Source organism: Neofelis nebulosa, chromosome 11, assembly GCF_028018385.1.
Source record: "Neofelis nebulosa isolate mNeoNeb1 chromosome 11, mNeoNeb1.pri, whole genome shotgun sequence".
Classification (NCBI taxonomy): domain Eukaryota; kingdom Metazoa; phylum Chordata; class Mammalia; order Carnivora; family Felidae; genus Neofelis; species Neofelis nebulosa.
This window is the reverse complement of record NC_080792.1, coordinates 37,184,665-37,200,446: the sequence shown is the minus strand read 5'-3', so window position 1 is coordinate 37,200,446 and position 15,782 is coordinate 37,184,665. Positions and strand designations below refer to the sequence as shown.

The 15,782-nt window shown below is 48.3% G+C and overlaps 1 protein-coding gene across 13 annotated transcripts in view; it reads left to right on the top strand.

Annotated features, from left to right (window-relative positions):
* Positions 1-5,949: 5,949 nt before the first annotated feature.
* The window catches only part of FHOD3 (formin homology 2 domain containing 3), a 471,816-nt gene continuing 461,983 nt past the window's right edge, over positions 5,950-15,782 (top strand). For 6 of the 13 annotated variants that reach the window (XM_058692316.1, XM_058692314.1, XM_058692312.1 and 3 more), the window contains exon 1: positions 5,951-6,280. In XM_058692316.1, coding sequence (XP_058548299.1) covers positions 6,116-6,280 — 165 coding nt within the window. In that variant the 5' untranslated portion in view covers positions 5,951-6,115. Of the gene's footprint in view, positions 6,281-15,782 lie in introns of all 13 variants that reach the window. The other 7 variants (XM_058692323.1, XM_058692322.1, XM_058692320.1 and 4 more) reach the window with 2 other exon arrangements.

Here is a 15,782-nt window from a genome sequence, read left to right as displayed (position 1 = left end):
GAAGTGCTACCATAAGGAAACCCTCAAATGTGTGGTGCTGGTTCTGGAACTGGGCAGGGGCAGGGGCAGGGGCAGGGGCAGAGGCTGAAAAGGTGGTGAGGAAACTGCTGTTTGAAGCTTCACGCAGATGATGCCTTTCAAGGGTAGCGCTTCTCTGATCCAGAGACCCGTGACTTAAACAGACAAGTTGTCTGCCCCTCCAACACCTAATATACAAATGGTGAGATGGGGACATGACACACCCATTCACAAATAAAGAGAACGTAGGACACACAGTAGGCACTGATCCACGACAGTTCTCAACCCCAGCCTGGGGCATGTTTTCAGTTCCTCCTGCTCCAGGGGAGTAGGGCCCAGTTCTGTGCCCTGTGATGGTTCCCAAGTTCACTGTTCTCCATAGCTCTTAGCTCCACATTCTGGTAGATCCTTACTTTCCCATGTAAAACAAAACAAAACAAAACAAAACAAAGCAAAAGCCCGGCAAATACAAATACAAAACAATGGCTCCATGATTACAGCTGAATAGCTTTCTTAGCCTGCTTCTTACACATCGCAGGTTGGAGTTCCAGAGGATTCTTTTTATTTTGAAGAATTCTAGTTCCCTTTTAGTCCAAATCTGTTGTGATTTCATCAACACAACTATCTTAAACACTTGGTGGATTTTCTATGAATCTTACTAGGGTTTGTCCCAAACACTACATCCATGATTCATTTTCATTTGGGTCTGCCAGGCTGCTATGCAATAACACCCTTAAGGAGTCTTAGAAGCCCTTTCCTTTAAATGAGAGTATCTACTAGCCACTGCCTTAAATCTCTCTGAGATCTTGACAGCGGGTCTTACAGCTACATTTTAAAATCGATCTTTATGAAAGTCAGTTACTAGCTGGACAGAACCGAGGATGAGATTATTTTATTTTACAACCTAGAAAGTCTTAAGCCTTCTATATTTCCTCTAAATTCTACTTGCAAACAGAATATATTATTACATGTAGTTAGCAGCACCTGACACATACCTCCAGCATACGGTCCCGAGGTCTCCTTAGCTAAGTCCATAGTTCATTACATACATTTTCTATCTCACAAATCACTGCAGGCAAGTGGGCAGTTGTTTTATCAATTGCTTCACTGCCGCATAACACAGCTAACTGTATTTCCGGTCTTCAGTAGTAGTTCTCTTACCACTTTCCTGAGGCTAGACCTGGCTTCCTCATGTGGTAGTCTCAGGTCAACATGCTAAGAGGGTGACAGTGGATGCTGTAAGACTTCTTGGTGTCTAATTTCAGAAGTCACACAAAGCCACTTCCAACATATTCTATTTGTCAAAGTAAGTCACAAAGTCACTTGTATCCAGAGAGTGGGGAAATTGTCCCCATCTTTTTAGGGAGGAAGTGGAAAAGTCAGATTGCAAAGTGGTGGGAATAAAAGGAGGGGGAAGAATTCCTATGGCCATTCTTGCAAGCAAAACGACCACATCAAGACAAGTGTGAGGACAGAGAATGAAGATACTTTCAGATACAAAACTTCTCAAAAACTTATCTTTTCATGAAACCGCTGGGTATGTATTTATAAAAATTGAGAATATAAACTGAGGAAGAATAAGATAAGTTAATGGAACCAGGAGCAACCACACAAGAGAGAAGCCAAGGAAATCTCTAGGAGGATAGGGCTGAGAGAGCCACATTCCAAATGAGAGCAGGAACATGGAGGAGACCCGGAGGAATATCTCTGAAGAGGGCATCTTACGGGAAAATACAGCACTGAGAAATTCTTTGACAGGTATTTGCAGAGCTGTTATCGGATATGAGAAGACCTAACCAGTTGTTCAAGAAACAAAAAATAAGCAACTGAAAAAATTAAAGCAAATACTAACTTCAGAAAAACAAAAAGTTGTGCAAGAAAGGCCATGTAATCATGTGCACTATGTAGCACAAAAATGAACAGTATTAACACAATCATCATTTTAAAAAATCACTGAATAGGAATTTAATTAAAACTGTGATAAAACTGTAATGGGAAGATGGAGATAGGGAAATGGTCTGTAACGAAGCTAAAATCCTCATTTAGCATGACAAAAAGCCAATGTATTGTCTAAAATTCATAGATCAGAGTATATCAGTGTACTTACATTATTTAAAAATGGGTGCCTCTGAGAAGTGGGGGGGGGGATGGGAGTTGTAAAGTAGGGAGCTGATTTTTTCTGTTATAATGTTTTATGACTCTTGACCTTTTAAATGAAAAGAAAGCATTATATTACTAAAAAAAGAATGATCTCAAAAATAAGTTGAAAAAACAACATTGGTTATTAATCAGGAGAAAAAATGTTGCTCAAAGCACTTTCAAGGGAGTTGTCAGGGCAAAAATCCTTAAAAGAATTAAGGATAACTTACATAATTAAAATTTTTAAAGGTTTGACTTCTGATGCCAGTCACTCTTTGAAGTTTTAAGACTAAAACTGAGTAAGGCAATTCCAATCTTGGAAATCTTATAGTTTATTAGAGCATAGGTAAAATATAGGTAAATAAAAATATAGGTAAGCATGTATGAAAGGTGCTACCAAAAGGACATGTAGAAAGTAGTCTGGGACCACAGAAGAAGGAGAGACCAGCCGTGTTTGGGGTAGAGCTGGAGATGGCTTTCTAGAAGAGCTGACCTTAGACATGAGTGGCGAAGAGTAAGTTGGTTCAGCTGGCCAACCAGATGGGATAGAACATTCCTAATTGAGAAGCTCACTGGGAAAAATCCCAGTGTGTTTGGGGAAGGATAATAAATTCAGTGTGTCTTGAAGCAGGGCATGAAGGGGGGAATGACCAGACACGAGTCTGGTGTGGTAGACTGCGGAATATCTTACAGGTTCTCGTAAGTCAAGTTAAGGGAGTTGGCGTGTAAGGATTCTGCCCTAAGGTGTGACACATTAAATGCACATCCTTGAATGCTCACTGGCTCTGGAGAAGCCAGTGGCAGATCAAATGTAGGATTCGCACCTGAGGAGGGGAGACCTCCCCCTAGAAGACTAGCATAGGAGTGAGAGCTAGACAGGAGGACAGAGTTGAGAAACGTTTTAGAGACGGATTCAGTGACAGGTCATAGCGACCAATTGCAAGATACAGGAGTTAAAGATGACTCTGGTGTTCACTCATTCATCAGGCATCTCTTGTGTGCCTTTTCTGTGCAGAGCACTCTGCCAGGCACTGGCGGGGGGGGGGGAGTAATACGATTGAATGTAGTATGGTCATTGCCTTAGAGGAGCTTTTAGTTTAGTGGAAACACAGGAATAAAGTAACTGTAGCTGTGATGCTCTATGCTCAAGAGGAGCCCAGAGCCCAGAGGTATGTATGGAGGAAGACGCTGCAGAGGAGGAGGAGGGAGGCAGCCCAGAGTCGGTATAACTACTGAAGGTGAGGGAAGAGAGTTTGGGAAAGGGGTGGTTCATGGTGACAGATGCTGCTGAGAAAGTGGGCAGCAGGGCCCGGGTGTCCCCTGGATGAGGCATTAGGATGGCACTGATGATCTCAGAACAGCAGGGGCTTGCCCACCAGGTGTTGTGGGATGTGGAGCCAAGAGGTAGTGAGGATGCGGAGAAATGAATAGAGTTCTCTTCTTCCGAGACTGGTCAGGAAGCAAAGAGGAGATAAGCCAGCGAAAGGCAGGATTCATAAAGGTGCAGCTTTTAAGATGGAAACCATTTGAGTGTGTGTGTGTGTGTGTGTGTGTGTGTGTGTGTGTGTGTGTTTCACCAGGACCAGCTGTGTAGCTTGTGGAGCTGACTGCACCATGAAAATTTGGGGTGTCTAGGCTACGTCATTCAGAATTGTAAGACAGCAACAGCAGAGCCTGAAGCCAGTGTGGGGCTCTTCGAAGTGGGGGGCTCTGTGTCAAAGCACTGGTTGTAGGCAAGGAACCCAACCCTGATGCACAGGGGAAAGAGCCCAGGGAGGAGGGAAGAAGGGGGCGACTTCAGTAACAGAGCTGATCCCAGAGCAACTGGGAAGTAGGACTCACAGTCCAGATGGAGATAGAGCCTTCAGGAGGAGGAAAAACAAGGCTTTGGTTATCTCTTGAGATGTGGGAGATGGAGGGTGGGAATGGAAGGTGGAGAGGAGGGAGTGTTGGGAGGGGAGGACTTTGTGCTAGAGACAAGTTTCTGTACTGAATAAATCTGTAGGTAGAGGAAAGTGACAGAAACTTTTGGCTGCCTAAAGGCAGTGGGGAGCCAGCCTCATTGGGCAGTGCTTAGGAGCCTGGGGTGGGGGTAAATGGGTCACTGAGATTGGTTCCACTGTCCACAGGCATTGGCAAGATGGGGCAGGGGCAGGAACCTGCCCAGGATCTGACAGGTGGGAGAAGCCCAGGGAGCAGTGTGAAAAGGAGGCCTTGAGATGATGGGTTGGGATTCATTTTGGGATAGTGACGATGGGAAATGAGGTGGCCAGAAAGACCAGAGGGCTCTCTCAGTGGGCAGGGAGTTGGGGCTCAAAGTAGGAGGGCAGGAGGCCCCTGGCGAGGGAATAGAATTTGGGGGTTTAGTATTCTGGCCATGAGCTGATGGTGAAGTTGCTGTAGGGGTCTGCCCAGAGGACTCCTTCAAAGGGTTAAGGAGCAAAAAGTAAGGAGAGCTAGGAGTTCTGCTGGAATGAATAGAAGTGTCCTGGCTGATTGTTATTTTAAGACCAGGCGGTAAGTGTTGCACATGCAACGTGGAGAGGGAAGGTTAAAGGTGCCGGTGAAGGGGCTGGAGGGGCGGCTGGTTGGCTCAGTAGGTGGAGCATGGGACTCTTGATCTTGGGGATTGCGAGTTTGAGCCCCACCTTGAGTGTAGAGATTACTTAAAAATCTTAAAAAGAAAGAAAAAGTAAAGGTGCCAAGTATGGGACGAGGATTTCTTTCTCCTTGAAACTACAAGAAAAGGAGAGAGACATTATAGAGCCGCCTTGTTAAGACGTGGATGTGAAGAGCGATTGGGTATTATCCCGGTCATCTGTACGAGGTATGAGGCACCACGAACTTGGCCACAGCCTGCGAATGGAGAAAACTGTGAATTCTTATTGGGAACGAAGGGGGTCGCCCGCGAGCAGCGAGGAGAGCGGTGGGAGGCCGAGAGGAGGCCCGAAGCTCCCGCGCGGCCGAGGTGGGCTGTGCAACCCTTTCCTCCACGTCCCTCGCTTGCGAGCAGGTCACTAGCTTTCCATCGCCCCTCTGCATCTCCGTGACCTCATCCGAAGCGGTCCTCGCGGCCCCACAAGGTCCAGTTAGGGTATTCGGGGACCTAACTGGTCAAGAGGCTGCGGTGATACGGAGGGTCAACTAGCACCCACCAGGTGGCCCCGGTGTCACGCCTGGCGCTGGGGTCCTGGAGCAGAGCGGCGCAGTCCCCCAGTCTTCGCTCCTAGCGCCCCCTGGGATTATCTGTTAGGAGCTGCTAGGGTTCCCTGGCTCACCCTCCTCCTCCTAAGCTTCTTTCTTCCCAAGGGAAATCTCCGGGTAACCCTCGCCTGGGCTCCAGGTGGCTGCCACCTCGTTTGCTTGCGGGGGGGGGGGGGCGGCTCCCTCTTCTGCAGGTGCCCAGCTGGGGTTTTCCAAATCCAGGCAGCAGGAGCCCCCCACTGCCGCCTTCATCTGTAAGGGGTTAAGTCCTCTCGCAGATGGGGAAGACCCGGAGCTTCCCCGAGGGGTGCAGCTCCGTCGATGCTCCCCACGCCGAGGGACGCCCGTGCAGCGGGCGGCCCAAGCGGCGCCCGCGCTGCCGGAGTCAGCCCGCCGGGGATCCCCGCCCCGCCGCGTCTGCCAGACGGCTTGGCGCAGGGCTGCGGATGCCGCGGGAGCGGGTCTCCCTTTCCCTTTCCCGGCGGCAGGCTCCGCGGTCGGGGCAGCGGGGCCGGGCGCGAGGGGACTGAGCAGGGGAGGAGCCGGAGGAGGGGACAGAGGGGCCTGTCGGCCCCGCCCCCGCCCCGCCCCCCCGCGGCCGGAGCCCGGGCTGCAGCCGGGCGCGCCGGAGCCTGCGAGCCCGCGAGCCAGCGATCGGCGGCCGCGGCCTCCCCTGCTCGCGGTGTGACCCCGGCGTCTCGGCCCGCGGCCCCGCCGATCCCGGCGCCCGCGCTCCCAGGGGCAGGGATGCATCATGGCCACGCTGGCTTGCCGGGTGCAGTTCTTGGACGACACGGACCCTTTCAACAGCACCAACTTCCCCGAGCCCAGCCGGCCGCCGCTGTTCACGTTTCGCGAGGACCTCGCTCTCGGCACCCAGCTGGCCGGGGTCCACCGGCTGCTGCGGGCGCCGCACAAGGTACGGCCGACCGATGCGGGCTGGGTTCTCCGGACGCGGCCCCTGCTGCGGGGCGCGCGGGGGTGGGGGCGCCGCGGGCAGGCTCGGATAGGCGCGGCCCCGGGGGACTGGCGCCCAAGGGCAGACCTCCCCCCTTCCCGTTAGGTAGAGGGGCCGGGGGCATCCGCCGGCTGGCGCGGGATTTCCCGGGCGCGAGAGGAGGACAGCTTGCGCTCCGGGCCAGAGCCGGAGCGGGCGGGGCAGAGCAGGTGCCGCGCGGGCCCGAGGCGAGATGTAGAAGGTTCCCCCGCGCCGCGCCGTTAGCTCGGCTGGGTGGGCGGGGTGGGGCTCCGATGCCGGCGGCGGGCCCTGGTACCTGGGCCGGCGCCGAGCCTGGAGCGGAAAGAAACCGGGCCCCGGGGGACTCAGGTCTAAACCTCTCAGGCCTCTGGGGCCGCTGCGGGCGGCCGCGCGAGCCTCACGACAAAGCACTCTTCCTGGGGGACACCGCCTCCTCCTCCTCCGCGGGGCATCGCGGGGGATGCCGACTGCGCACTGAGATAGCTCTCGGAGTAGCCCCCTTTTCTCTGGAGAAGCAGGTGGCCTTGGGAACCTTGGAGAAGCGGTAGCTGTGGGAGGAGGGGCGGGGGCGCGGAGGGGCGGCGCGCTCACAAAGCCAGAGCCTCGCAGCCCGAAATGAGTGTCCCCTGGGAAGAATGGCTTCTCAGTCCACCCGATAGAGGCTTTTTTCTTCTTTTCTTCTTCTTCTTTTTTTTTTTTTAACCCTTTGCAGGAGGACAGGCATCTTGCAAAGTGTGTGTTGCAAAGAGCTGGGCATTGAAAGCTAACCATTTGGTTACTCAAGAGAGCCCTCCCTCCTACTTAAACAGATTGCACCTTGAAGAATTACTTACCGGCACTTTTTTTTTTTTTTTTTTTTTTTTTGCTTGGGTTCATATCAAAGCTTGGAGATGATTTATTCATTGAGGATCAACATTGATAAATATTTGGAAGAGATAACCCTTGATACCAAAAAGAACAAAATTGATTTTTCAAAATTCTTTAGATTTCTGTATGATGTTCACCTGCCTTGGAAGTAGAGAGGGAGTTTGTATGTGGAAACTGGTGTACTTGGGCAGTGCTGTCAGTGTATCAATGCTTTCTCTCCTTAATTAGTAACCTGCTTTCAGGAATGAGGAATGGGGCAGTTCTGTCTCATTCTCTCCGTGTTGGTGCAGAGTGGATAACGATCACTGTTTGGGGGAACCTCTCTGGCCATAAAAGCAGGATGGATTGGGAGATGGAGGGACAGAATGATGTAGTGTGAATTCAGCGAATCAGAATCACTTTTGTAAATTATTTGGTTCTTCTTAATCAGTAGATTGAGTTGAAAGTTTCAAAGGACTTCTTTTGGCATCATGATACTCCATTCATTATGATCACTGATTACAGTGATCTTTTGTTGAAACCACAGAAGGCTCATAATTGTGGCCCTATGACCTTGAAGTGGTTTTCTTGGATTTCAGACCCTATATACATAGGTTGAACTTTCAAGCTGGAAGCTAAAGTACTTTTTTATGTTTCTATAGAGTAGCCCCATAGTCCTGATCCAGTGTTCCTCCTCTGTTCTGGTAGGAGGAAATGATGATGCTCCAGCATTGGCCTCCCCGCCCCCCCCCAGCTAGAAGCCACAGCGCTGAAGTTGCACTGGCTCACAGAATGTTCTGAGGTGTTGCCTGTAGAACAAGGAGAACCTGGAGATAACCTGTAGAACTCCTTGACTCCTGGTCTTGGCACCCAGCTATGCTTGGTCTCAGCGTCTTTTGCCCAAAGACCCCTGCAGTATATTCAGATGTTTGACATTGTTTTTCATGTCTAGAGCTGAGTGATTGGCTGATTCTATTAGCCAGGGCTCTGCAGAGCAGAATTCAGTGCATTTATATGCCTCGGTGCACATTCATGTTTAAAAATGCTCATTAATTTCCAGCAGAGAATCTTAAAATTGGATGGTCCCCCTGTGATAGAGCTAACGAGTTGTGAGTCAGTGTGCAATATCATTTAATGCTACATACCTCTGTGAATGAGGCTACTTTTCGGATCCCTATTTTGCAGATGAGGAAACTGTGGCAGAGAGCAAGTAAGTAACTTAGTTTTTTTTTGCTAGGACTAGAGAGCTGAGATTCAAACCCTGGGTCTCAGCCCCCAGTGCTGTTCTGCTCCCTGGACCAGCAGTGTGGGGTGGGCGGAAGTCGTGGGGGTTCCATTGCATTACCTTGGGGAGCTCACCAAATCACCTTTGTGTGCCAGGTACTTTTTGGCCTGGGGCAGGTGAATGTTACGGCATGAGTAAGAGCCTTGAGGCAGAATTCCTGGCCTGGTAGATTTCAGAGTCAGAGGTGGAAACAAGTAGTTACCATCCTTGCTGTGAATTAGCTGATGGTGAGGGAACCCAGAGCTCTCACTCCAGACCCCTGCCCTGAGTAAGCCTTCCTGAAACACAGGGAATGCTTCTCTCAGGTTCCAATGAGCCTGGCCTTGGCAAGATGGGGAGTTCCTTGTGGGAGGGCAATCTGTGTGATGGAAAGGATGGAGAAGCCTGACTGTGGAACATGCAGACACCCTCAGTGTACCCAGCTGTCCCACACTTTCAACACCCTGTGGGGAGTAAACTTTTGCTTGAAGTAGATTGTACACACAGAGAAGTGTGCAGGGCATAAGTGAGAGGCTGGATGGACGGTCACTTAGTGAACGCACCTGTGTAACCGGCATCTAGAAGGCCCTGTGGAGGGTTCTAATTTATGCAGCACCCCGTAAGAGTCTCCTGTGCTGGGAACGTTTGAATTGGATCTCTCAGGCCCTTCCCAGCCAAAACTTGAGTCTGTGCATCTTTTTCTAACTTAATGATCTATTAATTTAGCTCATGTCTGCTGACTCCTTTAGAAGTTTAGCTGTTCACTTAACTAAACCACTGTCTCGGACAAAAATGATATATTGTGCTTATTATGCTTTGTCTTTTCCAAAATTGCTAGTCATTCCAGGGAAGATAAGTAAATTAATGACGAGTGTGATAACAAAAAGGTCAAAACAGATGCTGTAGACTCACTGGGGAGATGTTCATTTTGGTGGTTATATGTTCTGTCTGGCCTAGGTAAGCCCTTTTGTTCTCAAATGTTGCATAAATAGGTGTTTATTTCTGGTTCAGTGTTCTAAGGAATTATAATTATAGGACCTCTAATGTAGAAAACTATACAGTAGAATTAATAAATCATATGCCTTTCACAATTTAAATGTTTTGGGGTTGATTGATTATGAAAGACTATGGATTCTTGTTTCCTTTTGATAGACAAAAGTGGAATCGTAGGCTATTTTTACAAACTAAGTGATAACCAGCTTATCTGTTACAATGGCAGTTAAGACTTAGTAATTCAGTTCAGGAAATACTTCGGTGCCTTTTGTGGACCAGACAGAGTGGAGTGATAATAGTGATGGTGTTCTAGGCGCTTGCCCAAGACAAGGAGCATTCTAGATATGCATCATTTCGCCAAGTCTACGGATCAGGTACGGGTACTCTTGCATTCCGTGGCAGAAGAGACCCAGAACAGAAGGAATCCACCTGGTCACACGAGTGGGAAGTTCCAGGGTTGGCATTCAACACCAGGCCTCAGCTCTCAATGACTCCACTTCTGTGTCTTGGATGTCTTCCTTCCAGGCAGCCTGTCCATTTTCCAGAGTTCCATCTCTTGACTGTATTGTGTTCATTTTTTTCTCACGACCTCTGTCTCTGTGGTCGCCTCCCTGTCTCAGCTGTTCCACCTGCAAAACAACAGATCACAGTGAGAATTAGAGCCTTGGTCCTTCAAGGGTGGGCTGGGCGTCACCTAGACTCCTCTTAGAAAGGGGCTGTCAGCCTCCCCAGACCTGTTGAATCAGGATGTGTATTTTTTCCAACATGCTTTGGTGATTCCTAAGCAGCATGGATTAGAGGTCATTTAGGTCAGGCTCTCAGTACGTGGGGCTCTCACTGTCTCCCCTGTTACAGATCAGTTCTTTGAGGGAGAGACCTGGCTGGCTAGTTCTCCCATGTTTTTCTTGAAGCTGAGTAGTGCGAAGATGGAGTGTGCCCTAAGTTGATTGATCGGTGTTAGTTATAGAACACAAATCCACTGGTATTATTGCTGTAATAAATTTCCACCTTAATCCTCTTACGGGACACATCTGTTTGCTACATTACATTAAGATTTTTAGAAGATGAGATCATTAGTAAAGTTGGCAAGTGTATTGTGGCACAGAGCATCTTAGGACAGAAGTGTTGAAGAATGTTGTATGAAGTGCTGAGAGCATCTCTGTGCAAGCCGAGGTGAATCTGACTGTACCGTAATTAGCTCAGTTGGTTGGAGCCACGCTATTGAGATCAGGATCATGGGATTGAACTCTTTATGGGTCAGTTGGCTTTGCTTCATGCATGGCCACAGACGGCATCGGTAACCCAGCCGGACGCCCTGCAGGTGCTGTCATGGCTTCCTGCAAGGATGTGGTGTGGAAGGGACTGGCGGAAATCTTTGGGGGGCAAAGGCTAACACATAATGGGAATGTGCTGGGCACTACACTGTAGGCCTTCATGCATAACTTGATTTATCCTCATAACAGCTCTGGCAGATGGACAGTAGTATCTGCAAGTAACAGGTGGGGAAACTGAGGCACAGGGAGACTAAGCAGGTTATCTAAGGCCACACCACTTTTAAGTGAAAGAGCTGAAATTTAAGGTCGTCTTTTTTTTTTTTCCCTCCAAAGCCTGTAGCCAAGTGTGTCCCATTATTAGAAAGCCAGCAGCAGAGCACACGCTCTCTTGTGCAGGGGAAGCACAGGTGGGGGAGGGGGGCTGCCTGCGTTGCCTTCACAAGCGACTGCCTGTCACAGGGCTGGGACTTAACCGGTCGTGCTCTGGTAAGTCCTTCCAGCATTGGAGCTCTGTGAGGCCGTGCCTTTTGTCCTCGGAGTCCAACCTGTGTCCCTCTGGAAAACAACAGGCCAGCCTGCCCCTGCCCTCCCCCTCCGGACTCTGAAATGTTAGTTCTTAATGGTGGCAGATTTAAAACTGATTAACGTGCTGAGGCCAACGCTGAGCTCCCCTCCCCCCAGCCTTCTTTCTCCTCCAGGGTTTATTTCTCTCTGAAGATGAAACTTTGAACGCTTGCGAACCTTTTTGTCCTGAGCCAGTCACCACTCCTGGCAACCTCCCCACCTCATCTCCAGGTGACGCCCCTGTGGTCTGTGGCTGGCTCAGGAATGTCCCCAGTTTAACCTGGCTTTCTAATCAATGTAGCTGCTTCCACTTCTGGGGGACATTTTCAGAATCTTGTGTTTGTCAGCATCTGCTCCTTTAGAGAGACAAGCAGATTGCTTTTTGTTTTTATTTTTGCTTTATTAGCTGTTTTATTGGGAAGTGTTTCTGGATCTTGTTCTGAACTAAGTAAGAAAGAATGGGGAAAATTAAGCTACAACGAATGTTAAACCTCACTGCAGGGGTGCAATCAGCAAAATCCAGATTGTGGGAAACTATGGTTTCTCCAAAAAATTAAATTGCAAAGAAAAAAAAGATGGAGGGCAAACTTAGATTAAAAGAGATTCAAGAGATATATCAACAGCTGATTGCAGTGCGTGGCTAATTGGGTCCTAATTCGAACAAACACGCGGTGAATAAATATTTGAAATCATTGAGGAAACTTGAATGACTATTTGGTATTAAAATTTATTAAATTTAATGATAAATTGATTTCATGTTAGAAATTATTAAAATGTGATAATATTATGGTTATAGTTAAAGAAAGTTTATATTTTTCAGAGATACATACTGAAATATTTATAGGTGAAATTATATGATATCTGGAATTTGTTTCAAAATAATCCTGGACAAGAGGCAAGTAGGTGGGTGAATGTACAGATGGGGCAAGATCGACCATGAGTTAACGCTGAAATATGGGTGCAGGAGGTGGGTCATTACACTATTTTCTATACTTTCGCAGATGTTGAACTTTTAAAATAAAAGAGCTAAAAAATTAGGTTACGAGTTCCAATGTCCCCTTTGGGATCAGAGTCCTTTCATTAAGTGTCACTGGGTGTCCTGAGTGTGTCTACTATGGCCGAGATAGCCAGTTTTTCTGTAGATTTTTTGTTATGCTTCCACTGATATTTTTCTTCCTACCCTGATGTTTATGTACTCCTTAGGATCTTTGAAAGCAAGTGTGGGACATCAGTCTTTTTATATTTAGGGTATCTTTCCAGGCTTGGTCAATTCTTTTTTTTTTTTTAATTTTTTTTTTTTTAATGTTTATTTATTTTTGAGACAGAGACAGAGCTTGAGCAGGGGAGGGGCAGAGAGAGAGGGAGACACAGAATCCGAAGCAGGCTCCATCCAGGCTCTGAGCTGTCAGCACAGAGCCTGATGCGGGGCTCAAACCCATGGACCGCGAGATCATGACCTGAGCCGAAGTTGGACGCCCAACCGACTGAGCCACCCAGGCGCCCCCAGGCTCAGTCAATTCTTAAGATGAAGTCAGCAAGCATCAGTTATACAAACTCTTAGTTTGGTAAAAGAAGTGTTAAGGTAGAGGTATCCTACGTGTAGCTTCAGTAGCTGCCTGCAAATTTTTATCATTAAACTGACATATTGCTGAGGCTATACTGAATGACACCAGTATAAAGGTACTCGGTTTCTCAGTGGCTTTTGGAGCCTGTGACTTAGTCTCATGGCCACCCGCAGGCTCTTACCTGATTCCCAGTGAGTCAGTCCTACCTCCACCTTTAGTATGCCTCAAGAGAGCATAACGCAGTGCATGGCAGTGACGTTGTAACGTATATGAAAATGTAAGTTGATTGTATACGTTCGCATTCGTACCGGCAGCTTTTGATTTCTGTGGAGAGATTAAAGCATATCATGGATTAGCTATTGGGAAGGGGGAAGATTTAAAAAAATTTAAAAATTTTAAAAAATTTAAAAAATAGGTTACCATGCATCACCGAAATTATATACCCAGAAGTTTATCTATTTTTAGAGCCACATAGGAACAAATGGAATCTACATTGTGTCTGTTTACAACTTGGGGACCTACTTTTCTTTTCACCACTTAGATTTGTAACCAGAAATTAAAATTTCAGACTCTAAGGGAAAATGTTTAGAACTTAATATCAGGGGGGGAAAAATCTCGAAATTGTTGAACACATGGGGAAAAGGGAAAATGTTAAACGTCTTGCAATTCAATATAGGACAATGGTTCTAGATTTGGCAAAAAGGACACAGAAAAATGGATTTGTTGATCACTTCATCCAATATTAAGTTTATTTACTTATTTTCAGAGAGAGAGAGAGAGAGAGAGAGAGCAGGGGAGGGGCAGAGAGAGAGAGAGGGAGAGATAGAATCCCAAGCAGGCTCCATGAAGTCAGCGCTGAGCCCAACTCGGGGCTTGAACTCATGGACTGTGAGATCATGACCTGAGCCAAAATCAAGAGTCGGACGCTCAACCAACTGAGGCACCCAGGCGCTCCACTTCATCAAGTATTTTTAACATTCTTGGAAAGAAAAAAAAAAAAAACCCAGAAGAAGACTTTGCTGTTACTGACTAGGCTACTCTGCATCTTCATGCACCGGTGTTATGGCAGCGAATGAAGTGCCCGGGGCCTTTACCAGAGTGCACAGGACATTCCAAAGATTATTTTGAAGTTCTCAGAATAGAAGATGTGACTGACGCATCTTCTGTCTGATGCGTCAGATCCCAGGAGCGGCTTGGGGCTCGTGGCGGATGCGTTGATGGGCAGATGCTCCTGAGTGGCCAGACACTGACATGTTTAGAGCAGGTGCAAGACTGAGCAAGGGGTCCTTGGGGGAGCGGATGAGGAGGAGGGTCCTTTTGGCCAAGCCGGAGTCACATGCAGCACTGCTGCCATTCACGTTGCCTGCTCGTGCTGGCCAGTGCTTTGACTAGAGGAGTTTATACCGCTTTGGCACCAGTTTTGTTTTCTCCATGATTTGAGCTCACCTTCCCCAGTCCTCCCCTCATGGTAATTGTTACTCCAGAGCCAAAGGTAAATCCCTCACAACTCAGGAACACATATGTGTGGTGGTGCTGAGGTGGAGACAAGTGGTTTAAACAACGCTTCCTTCCCCTCTCCTATTGTAATTTCATTAAACTCGGTATTCAGTGTACCACACCCTGAAAAACCCAGCTTTCAACCCTTGTGAATAATTATGAGGGGACTTCTGTCTGGTCCTCTGATTTGCTCACGCAGGCTGCGTGCAGCTGGGGGCGGGGGGTCGGTGCTGGACTCCCCTGGAAAGCAGCTGACTGAAGACAGAGGTTGACGATACCCCAGTCGTAGGGAATGTGGGGGGGGGGGGGGCTGGGAGCACAGTCTTGGTGGTGCCGCCCCGAGCCACTTGTGTCCACAGCCCTGGAGGGGTGTTTCTGGGCCGTGTGCTCCATTGTCCAGCAGTGTGTTCTTGTGCTGACAGCCCACCGTCTTACTGCCTGTGGTTTACGGGAAGTCGTGATATCTGCGGGGTAGAGGTTCTCCCCTGGCCTTGGAACATAGCCACTGATAGGAAAAAATGGTTCAAGAGGGTCCCTTTAATGGATTTTAAGGTGAAGGAATACCGAGGAAACAGACCTGTGTGACCCATTAAAGAGGAAAAAGAGAGTCAGAATACTTCACTCCTCTGCTCCAAACCTCCCTCAGCCCCCTGTCCTTGAGGGTCAACTCCAAAACCCTTGAGCGGTTGGCCCACTGCTCCACGAAGGCAGGGTTGGTTGGTTGGTTGGTTGCTTGCTTGCTTTTAGGGTCTGTTTGGTTTACTGATATAGCCCTAGAGCCTAGAACAGTGTCTGGCACAAAGCACATGTCTAGCAAATGGTTTTGAATGGGTGAATTACCATAACATTCAGGGCTGGAGAGAAGGAAGAGTGGCCTCATTCAAACTCTTTCCATGCAGAAGGTCCTCCTGCAAAGCCTCTGGCAGCCTGTTCTAGTTCGAGAGTGAGTAGTTGCCCCTCCCTTCAAGTGCCGCCTTTCTCATTTTTGAGCTGTACTTGCAGAATTTATTCTTTACTTGTTCCTGGTTTTCACTTACAGAAGTGGGTCTTCGTAGCTCCACAGATGGGGATGGAGATAGGTCTGGACGGTTCATCACTTGGCTGATGCCTAAGAGGGTGGAAATTGGACGGATGAACCAGAAGGACCCTGACTACAGGGTTTGGTAGGTAGAGTGACCTGTGACCTGCAGATAGTGCCTAGATACAGACTGGTCACTTTTCCCTGTGGGAGCAGAAGTAGAAAGCTAATTTCTTCTCATGTTAAAGGTGAGTAATGGAGTCTGTTTCTCCTACTTCGGTCAATGTCATCCGTATTGCTCTGCGTATGTTTGATATCCTAAACCATCTTCACACCTGCGGTTCCATTTAGCTGTGAACTTTGTGGAATCAGAGTGACGTTGCTGGGGAGAGGTTACCATGAACAAAGCTAGATCCAAGGA